This window comes from Setaria viridis, chromosome 3, assembly GCF_005286985.2.
Source record: "Setaria viridis chromosome 3, Setaria_viridis_v4.0, whole genome shotgun sequence".
Lineage (NCBI taxonomy): Eukaryota > Viridiplantae > Streptophyta > Magnoliopsida > Poales > Poaceae > Setaria > Setaria viridis.
The window spans coordinates 12,254,070-12,270,813 of NC_048265.2; the positions used below are offsets into that span (position 1 = coordinate 12,254,070).

Genomic DNA, 16,744 nt, shown 5'->3' on the forward strand with positions numbered 1-16,744 from the left:
GAAAATAAATGTTGCCAAAATTTTAAAATTATGAGAAAATTATTATTTCTAATCACATCCTGAAATCCAAAATTTCAGGGTGTGACAGTACTTGTTTCATGCGTATACATATGTGTAGGCACTGATGCATCTTTATGGCTGTGTTTTTTTTGTGCAAGTCAATTTCGCCGGCTTTATTATAAACACTATTTTTCACCGGTTGATTGCTATAGAGCACCGAACAAACTTGCACATGTGAACAAACTTTCTCCTTATTAGCGAGCACATATGCTGTTTTATAGGGGTCTGTTATACACTGCCCATGGCAACCGGAGGTATGCCCACCCCCTCGGTCCTCGGATCCGTGGCCACTCCGGTAGTCCGGTATGATCCACGCCATCCTCCATTGTCTCCATCCACATCGGCGTGCCTCTCCGATGGGTCCCCATTTTTTTTCTAGCGAGTTCTTGCCTGCTTCCTCTAATTACTACTAGAAAAAACAGTCACCCGTATCATCTTATTTGTGCCAGTAAAATTAGAACGGGTGCTGACTGGTAATAGAAACATGCAATGACAAGCCCCTCCAAGGCTCCAAGTTTCACTTAGCTATTACCATAAAGATTTCTACTACAGTAGTGTTTTGTGCACGATTCTGACGATGGGCTACAGAATAAGAAGAAAGGCCGAAAGCAACCATTCCAACAATACGGCCCACTCGAAGGCTGAAGCCCAGGTATACCAGCTGCGAGCCTGCGAAGAGCGGAAGACCCACTATCACGGCGGCTCTGCTGCCCCAGCCCCCAATCATCTGTCCGCCACCCGCCGCCGCCCTCGCCGTCGAGCGATTCGAGCCCTCGGCTGAGACCGCGCCGCCGCCGCCGCGTATACCCCTCCAGGAGGAAGGTAGTTTTTAACCCCTTTTCTTCCCTCCGTTCTTCTCTCAGCATTTATCAGCCTCAGTGTCAGGGTTTTAGGCATGGGCTTTATACGATTGTAATCCTTCGGGAACTAGACCGCATCGATCCCCCCCTCCCCACGGTCGAAAATCTCACCGCTGGATCTTACTCGCCGCCGCGCCTCTTCGTCGCTCCGTGACCACGCCGTTGCCCTACCCCGCTGCTGCTGTGAGGCCCGAGTTGAACTCGTAGTAGGGTAATTTACTTCCATCGGGTCCGAGGTTGCATCTTTGTGGGGCATTTTCATTTGCTTGGAAAATTTCGATTTTGTTAAATGGGGATTTGGTAGGTTTAGTTGGAAGATTCTGTAAAGCAAGGAAGAAGTTGAGATCTGGATGATTTTGATTGGAGTGATTTTGAAGTCTTTATTATGAACTCACTGGCAAGCTTCAGTAGTCAATTTGTGGTTACCTTACCTGAAATTAAAGTGAATTTGCAAAATCTTTGTGCTCGAATTTGTTACTTTGAATGATCACCATGAACATGAGGTGTTCTTTGTCTGTACTTGCCAAATTCGGGTGCTGTTATTGGGTACTCTGATATCCACTTTACTCCTATAATATCATGAGAGTACGCTTAGCCCCTATACTGTTTCTTTTTTAACTGAAACCAAACGCACGTAGTCCTCTCTGCCAGTCTCGCTGGGCGGTTCTGATGTCGAAGTAGTATTTCTGTGTGTACTGTGTCACTCTATCGCCAATGCCCTTCTTTTGCACCATCGATAAATATGAATTGATGGAAGCATCGGTAGTATGAATTAATGGAAGCTTCAGTAGTGTGCATTGGTGGAAGCACAATGTGGTTACAAGAGCTGAAACATTTGATTTTCAAAATTGCCTCTGTGATCTGTGAACCATTCTTTGTGAACAGTTGCCAGAGATTTTGCTGATGTTGACTATCAGATTAATGTTATATCTGAGTGCAAGTTCTATGCAGTGGTCAGCACTTTTTTTTGCCTCAGATGTCAGATTTATGTTTCATTTGGTCATATGTGTTTTGTTCTCAAGACTCGAATTCACAGTATAATCTTTACCTTTGAAACAGAGAAATCTGTGTATAATTTAATTTCTACGTTTGCACTTAACATTTAAAATAATTAGTTAATGTTGGTTCTGTTTATATTCGGATTGATCATTGAACAAGAAGCTCTCATTCAGTGAAGGTTATTTTATAAATAGCATAAGTAATTAAAAAGGACGCCTACACTCCCTCAAGTTATTGTTGTTAACATATACTTTCGATTGCAATGGAACTGTGATACAGTGTAGCATTAAAAAATTGTAGAAATGTTCTTCTGATACAGTTCACCTGTACACAATCCCTAGTTGGAATAATTGTTAGCCATGTCCTATGCATATTCTGAACACACGTAGGATTACTTCATACTGAATTCCAGATACTGAATCCCAGAGTTTTTCTACTTTTTCCTTGATGTTGCAGATATAGAGCAAAGTGTTTTGTGTGAGACTGAATTTCGAAAATGAACAAGGGCAAAATTTTCAAGTTAGCTAAGGGATTCAGAGGAAGGGCAAAAAACTGTATAAGGATAGCAAGGGAGAGGGTGGAAAAGGCACTGCAGTATTCATACAGGGATCGGCGCAACAAGAAGAGGGACATGCGATCCCTTTGGATTGAGCGCATCAATGCTGGTACACGCCTCCATGGGGTATGTATCCACATACATTTGAGCTCTCACAAAGGCAATGCATTGCACATTTCCAATCTTAGCCCAAAGTTTCTTGCATGCTCATGCTAAAACAAACAGTTCACAGAAATCACCTTTTTATTATATTTTCTTAATTGTTTCTCCAGGTGAACTATGGCAACTTCATGCATGGATTGATGAAGGAGAATATCCAACTCAACAGGAAGGTTCTCTCAGAGCTGTCGATGCATGAGCCATACAGCTTCAAGGCTCTTGTCGATGTATCTCGCAATGCATTTCCTGGGAACAGGCCTGTACCTGCTAAGGAGGGGCTAGCAAGCATTCTGTAACCGTTTCTTGCCCAATAATAGAACTTGATAGCTACATCTGCTTCGGAAAGTAACCTTTTGGCATGTAACGTTGCGAAAAGCTTGTTATGGTCATTGTACGCGTTACTCCATGTTTTTCTGTTTGATGACCTGCCGGACAGACCATGGTATTACATGTTTTGTACCTCATGCCCCTTACTTTTGGGTTTGTGAAGAATGTTTTCCATGGTATTAATTGTTTATTACGTTTTGTACTTCATTGAACAAGCTTAGACTGCAACCAAGAGAGCAGAGTAAGCAACCACTCGTTTTCAAGCACTTGGAAAAAGGATGTGTGTCCGATACTGCAGACCGCAGCCGAGTTGGTCGTATTTGCCTTCTTCTGAAATCATGGCATCATCACCTCTCTTAAAAATTCGGTGCGTGGGCTGCATCATCGCCTTCTGGAAGGATGACACTTCCTGGTGACTGCTCAGTGCTGGTCGCCCAATTCAATGTATCTGTGGCTGTGCAAAACTCTTCGTGGCATGTGTACATTTTTTCTGTCTTGCATTGCACAGCCCTTCTATCTTTAGTTGTATTTAGCTTTTCTTGACGGCTTCCATGTTTCAGTATATCATTTTCTCCCCCAATCTGAACAGTTTTGAATGATCCTGCCATGTTTTCATTTCCGTCTTTGTAAACACATTCCTTTCAACTGTTCATATTCTGAACTGTTCATCGCCATCTGTCTAGCTTAGGCAGCCATTGCAATCTCCATCACATGGGATGGGAAAGCTCCGAGTGAGCTTCCCGTGCGAGAGACCAATCAGGCTTTCAGGCAATCACAGTCTGGTGTTAGGTATGTCGATGACCATCTCAGATGGCTGAAAGAGATCTTCCCTCGATAATCGTCGTTGTCTGCGCAGCGTGGACGATCCGTCGTTTGATCGGCATCGACGCACGCATCGTACCCGTTGTACCTGAGCTGCCTGCAGGAAGTTTTGTCACTGACAGGCTGCGTCAGGTTGGTCATGGTTTGAACCAGTGGGAAACGAAGCAATGGTAGGTCGGCGGCACTGCAGCGTGGTCCAAAGCTCAACTGCAGCCTAGGACAAACCCGAGACGTGCTGGGGCACTGCCAATCGGGACACTTAAAAGCAGGAGCGAGGGTTGCTGACCAAAAGACCCATTATTGCCAGTCACTCCATGTCTGATGTCTCCATTGGAGCCCTTGGTAGGTAAAAGCAAAAACTGAACGACCAATGAAACAATGCGACCGGAAGGGAGAGACGTCGTTCTTCCAAACAAGGCTCCAACAACTTTGAATAATGTCGAGCACGAGCTGGGAAAACGAGTGGTAAAAATGACTTGGTGACTGCACATTTGGTGAGGGTAAGTTTCTCTGAACTGTTTGCTTCTCTGATTGCGTTTTGCTGTGGAGTTCACTAGCACCAGCTCAGAACATGAGCTAGGTGATTTATTCGGAAAGCTTTAGTCATGGTCATTAACCAGATGATTCCAAATGTACCTTTTCATTTGTTCTGGTAACATTTTTTTTAATCACGGGCATCTGAACCTAGAGTACGAACAATCTACCATGAACATGTACTCATTTTAGCTCATGGGCGAGCTGATATGATTCAGGAATCGCCAAGCAGATACCACATGACTTCGCCAAAGTCAGATGTGGAACATGGTAGCGATAGCTATGTCAACTAGAAATTTTACTTTATTCTCCCCATCTAATTAGTTTCCTTATGATCACTCGATGACCAATCATTTGGTTTAATCGCGCTCATGCCTGTCGAGAACATCCCCTCTGTTTCTAAACCGTATCAGCTGGAACCCAATAATCAAGAGCAAATCATAAGCAGAGAGGCGTGTGGAGTTAGTTACTAGACTTGGTCATCGAGCTCTAAAGATGTCCTCCACTACTCTGCATTGCTCCGAGCTTTCGGGTGTTTGGATTTCAGGGCTAAAGTTTAGCCATGTCACATCGGATGTTCGGATGCTAATTAGGAGGACTAAACCTAAACTAATTATAAAACTAATTGCAGAACTCCTAGGCTAATTCACGAGACGAATCTATTAAGCCTAATTAATCCATCATTAGCAAATGGTTATTGTAGCACCACATTGTCAAATCATGAACTAATTAGCCTTAATAGATTCGTCTCACGAATTAGACTCCATCTGTATAATTTGTAATTAGACTATATTTAATACTTCTAATTAGTATTTAAACATCCGATGTGACAGGCTAAACTTTAACCCGAGCCAAACACCCCTTATCCTCCTCTGAAGCACACAGGCATTGGCATAGAAACCCATTGACCGAGGCACCGAGCTCGTCAAGCTCAATGCCGAGTTCTCTTGAGGCACGTTAAGAAATGTTTATGGTGTACGAACGAGATCTTTTATTCGGTGCACGTAAATAAATCCTTTTGCTGATGAGCTGGTTAATCATGGGGGGACGTTAGTTGCGTATTGCTAATCAAATGGGCAAGGCCATCCTTCGCTAAAAAAAGGTTGGCAAATCATTACAGTTTTGTTTTTCCATAAAGTATTAATTTACATTGTGAAATTCTCTTTCTTTGAAAGGCTGCCGATGTGCCATTGGGCAGCAACAAGCAGAATGTTGAGAACAAGTGTGGTTGACATGGGACAGAAACGATCCACGACAGCTGGTTGCGGTTTATCCGCATTGCTTGCCGCTTGTAAGGCACGCATTTCGTCTCCTCTCTCTCCCCCTTCATGTCTCGCTCCAAACCTCTACACCACTCATCACTCATCAGGAGTAGTAGCCACTTGCATGGCCGTCACCTGTCAGCTGCGGTTTCAGCTTCAGACCAGGCGCGTCCCCTCACCAACCAATGATGCTTGCTGTCACCGCACTCACCAAAGAGCTCGAGCACGCCCCGACGAGCTAGCCTGCCGAGCGGATGATCGCCGGGCCGCCTCGCCCCCCTCAGGAAAAAAAAAATAACCTGGCGTCGTGGGCAGCGAGACGCTCCTTGGGACACGAAGGAGGAAGGTGCCGTGCGCGCCCATGCAGGTGCAGGCCGCAGCCACACGGCACGGCACATGCACCCGGCTCATGATGGCGATCGATATCTTCTCGGGTGGCAGCAGGCAGCCGCGGCCGGCACTGTCCCGCCCCGCGATCTCACTGATCACGTTAGGTGCGCCCACTCCCACGGGCACGTCCCCTGGCCGCGCAGGCCTGCCTGCACGCGGGCGCGGCCCCGAGCGAGCCGGACGGGGGGCGGTGGGTGGCGTTCCGTATCGGCGGGCGCGGGGGCGTGCTGGTGCCTGCGTGCGCGGCTGATGCGAGCGAGACGAGACGAGAGAGTACGAGACAAGTCACCGTGCACGTACGCGGGGGGGGGGGGGGGGGGGGGGGGGGGGGGGGGGGGGGGTTGACGGCGAAAAGGGAGGTTGTGGCCGGCAGACCGGGTAAAGGGAGGGGAGGACGTGAGCACTGTCGTAATCGCACATCCTGGCGCGCGCAGGCCAGGTAGAGTGCCCGGCTTGGCGCGCGCATGCCCACGAGCTGGAGGAGGAGATTCTGCGCCAGATCATCGCAGCCCCAGCCCCCAGCACAGCAGCCATGGCCAATGGCAACTGGCCTGCGGTGGTTACAGGTCAATTCTCTTTCTCTTCCCTGTGCCCGATCGTCCCATCCATGGTAGGCGCTGGCGCGCTGCTCTTTCTTTCCGACTCCCTCCAGCAGTCCAGCAACTGCATTGTTCGATTTTCTCAGCTCTGAAAAACGCCAGCGCGCAACTATAAATGTGCCCATTTGACCTGGACCAACGAGTAGAAACCATGAAATCTCACTGCAACCGCGTGCAGTAGCAACATTTTCTGAGCTGGCCGGAGCGGATATACCGGCCGCGGCGCCGCAGCTCCAAGGCTTTTTTTAACGTTTGTTTTCGGGGCGGCGTCGGCTTTGTCCCCGATAAATTGCTGCCCGTGTCTCCCCTTTTCCTCCTCTCGCCCCCCGGCTTGCTTGGACTCGCTTGTCCTCGGCACGAGCACGAGGGTGCCTTTCGCACGCACACACGCGCGCAGCCAGCAACTCATCAGCGAGAGAGAGAAGAGGAACGGGAACGGAGGGTGACCACGACTCCACGAGCTACCGCGTTTTAGGTCGCGCCCGCTTGGACTGTTGCGCGAGCTATACCTCGCTCCCACCCAAATCGTCAAAGGAAGTTTGGTGGTGGCTTTCAGCGGGTAAACAGCGCCAGGCGGTGGGAGGAGGAGGAGGACAGGGGAGAGTAGGAGGAGATGCGAGGAGGAGGAGGGCCGGGCGTCGGCACGCCGGGTCGCCCGCGATGGGGCTCCGGCGCGACGACGCCGCGGTCGCTGAGCACGGGCTCCTCGCCGCGCGGGTCGGACCGGAGCTCCGACGACGGGGAGGAGCTGGTCGAGGTGACGCTGGACCTGCTGGAGGACGACAACATTGTGCTGCGGAGCGTCGAGCCGGCGGCGGCGGCCGCCGCCGCCGCGGGGCTGGGGATGGGGGCGTCGCCTTCGTCGGTGGCGCCTCCTCCGCCCCGGCGCCACCCGGAGCCGCCCCAGGCGTTGTCTTCCGGGGCGCCGTCGCGGTCGCGGTCGCCGGCCATGCGCCGGACCTCCTCGCACCGCCTGCTGCAGTTCTCGCAGGAGCTCAAGGCCACCGCCAGCCGCGCCAAGCAGTTCTCGCAGGACCTCACGAAGCGCTTCACGCGCACCCAGAGCCGCGCGAATCTCGCCGGGGACCAAGCCGCCGCCGCGCCCTCGGGCATCGACGCCGCCCTCGAGGCCCGCGCGCAGCGCCGCCGCCGGGCGCAGCTCGACCGCACCAAGTCCGGCGCGCAGCGGGCGATCCGCGGCCTCCGCTTCATCAGCGGCGGCAACAAGGCCAGCAACGCCTGGATCGAGGTCCAGGTCAACTTCGACCGCCTCGCGCGCGACGGCTACCTCTCCCGCGACGACTTCCCCGAATGCATAGGTTCGCTTCAATCCCTCCGTGCTTCCCCTTCCAGAAACCTCAAATGATTAGCTCCTAACCGCATTGGAGTTTCGGATGCAGGGATGATGGAGTCGCAGGAGTTTGCAATGGAGCTGTTCGACACGCTCAGCCGCCGCCGGCAGATGCAGGTGGACAAGATCAACAAGGAGGAGCTGCGCGAGATCTGGCAGCAGATCACCGATAACAGCTTCGACTCGCGCCTCCAGATCTTCTTCGACATGTAAAGTCCCAACAATCTGCGAACTGCGAACTAAATAGTGCTACACGAACACCATCGGTTATGCAGTTCCATTAACGTGTCTTGGTTTTGTTATAATTTTAATCAGGGTGGATAAGAATGCAGATGGCCATATCACGGAGGCAGAGGTGAAAGAGGTAAACATCCCCCCCTGGCTGTGTTTGGTGTTTTCAATCGCATTTTTTTTCTTTGCTCTTGCCGTTTGCGGATATTTCGCTAGAATTTGTATTTGGAGTCTTTTGATAATTGAGCTGTCCATTTCCCATGCCTCTGTACATACGTACTTGTTTTTTTTGTTGTCTTACAAGTTTATGCTCCCGGATTTACGCATAAGGATTACGGAATCGGTTGGTAGCTTGGGAAAACATCCCGGCGAAACTGGCGGGGAAAGCATCCCCATCACCGGCCGGTCTCCACACATCATTTTTTTAGCAATTGATTGATATTGTTTGTTCTAGAACGTGGGAGGGGTGTTTCGTAAATTTACTATTGATGGAGATGGAGCTGATCGCCCGGAGACCAGAAGGCAGTAGTTGGTGGGGGCATTTCGGTCATGCTGCCCAATTAGTACACTAATCTGTTCAAACGATGCGTGGAAAGGGGGAAGCTTTTGGATTAGAGTTTAATTTATTTTAGTTAGCTGAGGTCATCGTGGAAAGGGCCAGGCCAGGTTGTTTGTTTAGGCTACTTTTTCCGAGGTGTGAAAAGGATGGTTGGTGATCCGTTGATTGAAAATTGCAATTGTTCTGTTTCCAGATTATCATGTTAAGCGCTTCTGCTAATAAACTGTCGAGACTTAAGGAGCAAGCCGAAGAGTATGCGGCCTTGATCATGGAGGAACTTGATCCAGAAGGGCTTGGCTACATTGAGGTAATAACATGTGTTTTATCCTGTACCATGCATTATCTATGACAAGAGTTGGTGCACATAATTGTTTAGATGATTCCATTTGTATCCACTGATTTTGAAGGTTTTCACGAGAAACATTTTAACTGGAGAAGTGTTAACTTAAGGAATAGGGTGAGAAAATAGTGATTGTGACTGGATATATTTGGGTTTTAAATTGACAATGCACGGCTGCATTGACTTCGTTTTTTTTGGAGAACTTGTTTTAACCTGACAACACGGTATGGTCGGTCCTCAGTTTAGTAGTATTTGGTAAAGACTGAAAGCGAAAGTTGACCAACTTTTCCATCAAAAGAATCCCATTCCTGCCGGTGCCAGGAAGGAATCATTGGCCAGAATCTAAAGGAAAAATGTTATTGCTCCTGCCCAGTCAAACCCTTCCACTGATTTCTTCCTGCTTCCCTTCTGTATCTCCACGTAACATACCAGAAGGCAATGTCGGGTAGCAATAACCTTCTCGCTCATGTTCAGTTCCATCTCAGATTTCTTTTGACTGCACAATGGATTTTCTTTGTAAGGAACTGAATACCTGGAGGGCAGAGGCTTTGGAGCCCTTCTGTCTAAAAGTTTAGCTATCTGACTTCATCTATGGAGACCCTTGATCTTTATATTTAAAGACATTATACACTGGCTCACTAGGGGTCACATCTTCTAGCAAAAGTAATATAACTCTAGCCAGCAGACATATGCTGTAATTAGACATATATAATGTCAACATTCATATAACAAAAAGAGAGAGCCTAGACATGGCAGCTTAAATTGTTTCCCAGCTATTGTAAAATCCGGTGAGAATATCAAACTCCAGCTGTGGGAGCACCAAAACTACTTATGTTCAAGTTGGTTACCAGCTGTATGAGAAACTTCCACCCATCTTCCTCTTTGTTTTGCTGCCTAGTTCTATGCATACCTTTATCCCTACAGCTCATTTTTCTTCAAATGATATCTTCAGATCTTCTGCATGGCAGACCACACAGTATGATGCTTGTTTAAATTGATAAGATCATTCGTTCATATCCACTCCCTCTATTCCAAAATGAAAGAGGTTTCAGGGCCTCGTTAGCCCAACTCCACCTCCAAGAACTCCAGAAATCCATGGATCTGGAGCTGTTGGTACTATGAGAGTGTTTTGATAAATCCTTTTATTTTATAGTCTGGACCGAGATCCAAACAGGACCTTAGTTTTGTCTCGTAGGAAAATATACTGACATCTATAATACCAAATAAATGCATTATCAAAACATATTTAATGAAACTAATTTGATGTCGGTGTATTTTCTATAAACTTGGCCAAAATTAGATAAGTTTGACTTAGGACAAAACATCCATAATGAATCTTAAACTTTTGAATTTTTCCCAATGAAGCATTGTGGTCATCACTGGGCATCTGCTTCTCCATTTATTCCTGAATGGCACTAATCATATTTAGCTGATTATTTCAAGGTAGAGCATATGCACCTGATGATTGATAATGATGACTGATCCTACATTTGTCAAATACAAGGCTAGGAGTCTCGATGTCCTTTCTTGAATTAAATTTGCCCTAGCAGTTGCTGCTGATAGTTTCATTGGGTGTCTAATACTAATGTATTTGTTTTGAACAAAGTAGCATATCTAGTTCCGTGTTATTTAGATAATTCAATAAGTATTGCTATTTATGTATTTATGCATCTTCCGGTCTTTGAGATAGTGCGACTACAATTGAGAATTGAGTTCATGCCCCACCTTTCCCCATGGGAATTATTGCGTGCATGTTAGACAGCATGTATGGTGGGCTCATATGGGAGCCATGTGCACCACCAGGTGCAATTATAATCTTGTGGGGACCATCTGCAGTTTGGTGGATTGTTTGACTTTTGTCCCTTAAATTGATGTGTATGGTTAATCTGCTTCTTCTCCCTCCCGCCCCCCCCCCCCCCTTGAGAATTGTAATTTAGGGTGCCCCCCATCCTTATGGCCTCTTTGCTCTGTTATTTGTATTGATGGGATTGATTTTACTAAGACAGTAATTGTTAGTGTTAATTCCACTTAGGCAATAATGCAATAATATTGTGGTTAAAACAATGCTGTGCTAATAAACACAAGTACTGCAGCATTTTGAATCCATGCTCAAGTACCAATATACCGTAGAAGCATCTGTGAAATTACTTTAAAGTACTAATCGTTATCCTGAATCCTAACCCTATGTGATATTTCTGAGCATTTTGACTGTTCTGAAGTCTGAAACAAGGATATTTTTGCTTGGGATTTCCTTTCATGTAGTGGGCTCTTCACTGTCATATTTTTAAAAGTTTATCATAGTTTCGTTCTTTAATTTCATTTGTGCCGCATTCTAAATGTGCCATATTTACATGTCCAATTGTATATATCATTTTGTTTGTTTATCAGTTTTAGGTGTGAGCCTGATCAATAACCTTTATGTTGAAATCTACAACAAATATATTGGGATAATTTTCCATATTATTATTTTCAATTTGCTGGAGTGCAATTTTGTGACATAGAAAAAAATACTGCTTGTGATTGGCATTGCAGCTCTGGCAATTGGAGACACTGCTACTGCAAAAGGATACCTATGTGAACTACAGCCAGGCGTTGAGCTACACAAGCCAGGCACTAAGCCAGAACCTCGCTGGTCTAAGGAAAAGGAGTCCGATCCGAAAAATTAGCAGCACATTGAACTACTATCTGGAGGACAACTGGAAACGTCTATGGGTGCTTGCATTATGGATTGGGATAATGGCTGGATTATTCATTTGGAAGTTCATCCAGTACCGCAACCGGTATGTCTTTCATGTGATGGGCTACTGTGTTACAACTGCAAAGGGTGCTGCTGAGACTCTCAAGCTGAACATGGCACTTATTCTCTTGCCTGTATGCCGCAACACCATCACCTGGCTGCGGAATACAAAAGCTGCAAGGGCATTGCCATTCGATGACAACATAAACTTCCACAAGGTTAGCCAGTGTAGACTCAAATTACTTCTTTCTTGTCCTCTGTTCCAAAATTGAGGAGGTTTTAGTTTTTTCCTAAGTCAATTCTCTAACTTTGACCAACTTTATAGAAAAATGCACCAACATCTTCAACATCAAATTAGTGCCATCAAATCCACCATAATCTGTCCTGATAGTTCATTTATTTGGTGTTGTAGATGTTAATATATTTTGGTATAAACTTGGTCAAAGCTAGAGAAGTTTGACTTAGGACGAAACTAAAAATCTTATATTTTTGGAAAGGAGGGAGTACAAATACAGCTTAATTAATGGATTGTTCCTCCATACATGATACAGTTAGACTCAGGACATAATCTAGACCTTTATGTTAGATCAAATTGAATACTCATTGTTCTTGACCATAAGTATTTTATCCTTCCCAATAGAGGCACTAATCTACCCTTTGCCACTTACATAACAAAGAACATCATTTGGTTGATTGAATCATACACATACCTTATATTTACTTAAAGGAGGTACTAGGGAAGCTAAAACCATATGGTTGGTAACATCCAAATTGCACGTGGGCCATGATGACCATAGCAATTTGCTAAAAGCCTTGGGCAATGCCATTTCAAGGCAGCTCATGACATACCCATTCTTGCTGGCTATGAATGTAGCATAAACATTTAATGGGGTAATTAGTGGTGCCTCATAAGGGCTTTTGTCATAAAAGGACATATGACATTTCATTCAGTCAAAACCAAGAATATGGCTAAAAGCACAAAATTTTTCTTGTGATGTAATGGCAGACTATTGCAGCGGCAATTGTGGTTGGTGTTATCCTTCATGCAGGGAACCACCTTGTATGTGATTTTCCACGGCTCATAAGTTCACCAGAGGCAAAGTATGCTCCGCTGCACGAGTACTTTGGGGAAAAGAAGCCAACATATTTAGAGCTGGTCAAAGGAGTGGAGGGCATAACAGGGGTAATCATGGTTGTGTGCATGCTTATCGCATTTACTCTAGCAACAAGGTGGTTCCGCCGTAGCCTGGTGAAGCTTCCAAGGCCATTTGACAAATTAACTGGCTTCAATGCATTCTGGTACTCTCATCATTTGTTCATCATTGTGTACATAGCACTTGTTATTCATGGAGAGTGCTTATACCTTATCCACGACTGGTACAAAAAGACGGTGAGATAATCTTCACCTTTTCTCTTAACTCTCTGGACTTCAATAAGTATGTACATGTCTAATATATGTATATATTTTTATTTTGTACAGACATGGATGTATCTCTCAGTGCCTGTTGGTCTGTATGTTGGGGAGAGGACGCTGAGGTTCTTCAGGTCGGGCAGTTATTCTGTCCGGCTATTGAAGGTCACCCTCGAAGAATTTAGAAATCTGAGTTTTGAATTTGTTTACAGTTCTCTGACCCATAGTTCCTTTGCAGGTGGCCATATATCCTGGTAATGTTTTGACATTGCAGATGTCTAAGCCTCCCACATTCCGTTACAAGAGCGGGCAGTATATGTTTGTTCAGTGCCCTGCTGTTTCACCCTTTGAATGGTGTGTGGCTCTTCTTAGTAACTAAACTATTCATAGATCACAAAATTTGTCATTGTGGACACCTTTTTGTTTTTCTTTAAGTAGTTAAACAGTTATTTCTGCTTTCAGGCATCCTTTCTCAATAACTTCGGCACCTGGGGATGATTACCTAAGCATTCATGTTCGGCAACTTGGTGATTGGACACGGGAGCTCAAGCGGATATTCTCAGCAGCTTGTGAGCCACCAGTGGGTGGGAAAAGCGGCCTTCTTCGAGCAGATGAGACAACTAAGAAAGCGTATATTCATTCCCTATATGCATATTAATACTCAATAGTCTGTTTCTGCAATTGGGGCTTCAATTTTTTTTTTTGAAATACAGCTTACCAAAACTTTTGATTGATGGACCATATGGATCTCCTGCACAAGACTACAGCAAGTATGATGTTTTACTACTTGTTGGATTAGGGATTGGTGCCACACCTTTTATTAGCATATTGAAAGATTTGCTCAATAACATCATCAAAGTGGAGGAAGAGGAAGTAAGTGATTTTTCTCATATCACCAAATGGCCTCTTACATCTTTTTGGTGATCTAGAAATTATTAATTGATTTAACTTTTACTTCTTTGTGATTTAGTTGGCCATCTGTTCCAAATTTTTTTTCTCACCAATACTAGACAGGCAGGAATTAATTTATTTGCCTAAAATCTTCAGGAAGCTTCAAGCGATCTTTACCCACCAATTGGTCGCAGTAAGGCACATGTTGATCTTGACACCCTTATGAGGATTACCTCAAAACCAAAGAGGGTTTTGAAGACAACAAATGCTTACTTTTATTGGGTGACACGCGAACAAGGCTCTTTTGATTGGTTTAAAGGAGTCATGAATGAGATTGCTGAACTAGATCAAAGGGTATGTATCATCTAACCATTTTTCATTTACATATCATGCTATTTGTTTTTTCTCTTTGCAAATTTGTTCTTACAGATGCCTTTTGTTCACTATTAGAATATAATTGAGATGCACAACTATCTCACAAGTGTTTTTGAGGAAGGGGATGCTCGATCAGCACTCATCACGATGTTGCAAGCTCTTAACCATGCCAAGAATGGCGTTGATATAGTTTCGGGTACCAAAGTAAGTTCTAGTACTCTTGCATATTTGATGTAGAGTGCTTAGCTTTACTATAGTATCCGATGACGAAAAATGTGAGGCAGAATACTTGTAATGTTCAGTATGCCACTTATAATTTTATTTTGCTATTGGTATGCCATCTTTTTTCCTACTCCAACTTGTTTGGGATAAAAGGCTTTGTTGTCATTATACTGATTTGCTGTTTTTGCAGGTCCGGACACATTTTGCAAGGCCAAATTTTAAGAAAGTCCTATCTAAGATAGCCACCAAACATCCTTATGCTAAAATAGGTCAGATACCCTTCATATTCCTGATATAGTCGAAAGTTTCCCTTCTATATCCTTTTTAGCTGTGATATGTCATTCAGGATGGGAGTGTTGTTTAGTCCTTTATAAAACCTGGACTAGCACTTTTATATAACTAAAATAAGGAACTTCCTATAGTGAAACTACCAATTCTCAGAGGTAAATGCAAGAAAAAATATGTTAATATGAACAACTTAATGGGTAGATGTGGCAAATGACTTGAAAGTCTCCTTGCAAAAACAAAAGGAGTTTGAAAGTCTACTCTCTTTTTTTTTTGGTTTTGCTAATTTCATGCTCCCAAAAGAAATTAAATCTAGTGGTTAAAAATACCCATTTCTGGATGAACCAGTAATCTCGGTACCATCTTCTATGTCTGATCACTTTAAAGAAGGTAACTTTTGTTGTTGTGTACAGGAGTGTTCTACTGTGGGGCTCCAGTTTTGGCACAGGAACTAAGCAAACTTTGTTATGAATTCAATGGCAAGTCTACAACGAAATTTGAGTTCCGCAAGGAGCATTTCTGACATAACAAGGTAAATACATAATAGGGGAACCAAGGGGGAAGAAGATGTGTTGTATGTAAGCCATTTTTGCTTTAACACGTTGCCTTCTTCGCGATGAGTTGGAAGAGCAGGGGATTCTGCACATGGTGTTGTGTCGCCACGGTGCCGTCTGCACCGTGATACTCACCAGTTACAACAGCGAGATCTATTGCTTGAGAAACTCAAAAACAGTAAGAGCACATATAGAAAGGGAACTGGGGGTGGTACAATACACATGGCTTCCATCATAGTTGAACAATGAACAGCACATACCCCAGGTGGACGTGGACCGGCAAGGGCCAGGGGGGGGGGGGGGGGGGGGGGATTCCCTCAATATGATCTTCGGATCTCCCATGCTCGGAGTCCACACTTTCTGAGGATGGATATGATTATATGCAGCGTGATGTAGGAAGTAGGATGAAGGCCAGGATGTCACAAGGCTATCTAACTGTATATTTGCATGCAGCTGAGTGGTTGACTGAGTCCACATGCTTGTTCTAACTTTGTAATTATACACAGGGGTGAAAAACAGGAAGAAAGTATAGTTGGTTTTTGTACGTAGTGTAGGTTGGTAGTGACTGGCCCCAGATTGCCGGGCTCAAATTTGATTGAAGCGTGTTTCGTTGCATTGCCTGAGTGAGGAAGCAATTCTTTTAGGGTATGACTGAATGATGTATATCTTACTTTAGTGAAGCCCTTCTTGTTTTTTTATCTTTTCCCCGCTGTTTGTAAGATGTCGAAATGAAAGGATTACGTGTGCTAACTGCTAGTGCTAAATGATGATAACTTGGGTGAAATTTGCACGAATAGTTGCACCTGGTAGAGTTGGTACCTGCTGCTTGCCTGCAACGAGTGAGCCACGATAATCTGCCATCTACTAGCTGGATATCCAGGCAACAAGGTGGGTATGTGGGGTCTCGTTGCTGATACAACCCCGAACGCTTGTATGTGTGTACCAGTGTATGGTGCATGAGTAGCTGGAATTTCCACGATACTACTTCAAGATTTTTCTTTTGAACTCTTGTGCTTGTAGCTCAATGGTAGCAGCACTCTGGTAGCACCTCTGGTTTGGGGTTGACTCCTCGTCGGATTTTGATAAAAGTCTATTTGGATCCTTCATTTTCTCCTCTTTTCATTCTTTAATTGGAATCCCTCCTTTCCTTTTGCCTTGATGAGAGAGAAAAGGATTACTATTTTTTGTTACCAGATTATTAGATGTGGCTAGGTGGGTGG

The 16,744-nt window shown here is 45.0% G+C and overlaps 2 protein-coding genes across 2 annotated transcripts; both read left to right on the top strand.

Moving 5' to 3' along the window:
* Positions 1–721: 721 nt before the first annotated feature.
* LOC117847122 (uncharacterized) lies at positions 722–3,144 on the top strand. Its single transcript, XM_034728284.2, has 3 exons — positions 722–882; positions 2,376–2,601; positions 2,748–3,144. Exons 2-3 carry the CDS (start codon positions 2,416–2,418, stop codon positions 2,928–2,930), a joined length of 369 nt encoding a protein of 122 aa, XP_034584175.1. The 5' UTR covers positions 722–882; positions 2,376–2,415; the 3' UTR covers positions 2,931–3,144.
* Positions 3,145–6,879: 3,735 nt separating this feature from the next.
* LOC117848542 (respiratory burst oxidase homolog protein A) lies at positions 6,880–16,274 on the top strand. The gene is made up of 14 exons (XM_034729989.2): positions 6,880–7,887; positions 7,969–8,128; positions 8,235–8,283; positions 8,903–9,016; positions 11,582–12,004; positions 12,793–13,176; positions 13,267–13,362; positions 13,436–13,551; positions 13,660–13,827; positions 13,911–14,070; positions 14,245–14,442; positions 14,539–14,667; positions 14,876–14,954; positions 15,384–16,274. Exons 1-14 carry the CDS (start codon positions 7,182–7,184, stop codon positions 15,491–15,493), a joined length of 2,892 nt encoding a protein of 963 aa, XP_034585880.1. The 5' UTR covers positions 6,880–7,181; the 3' UTR covers positions 15,494–16,274.
* Positions 16,275–16,744: the final 470 nt, after the last annotated feature.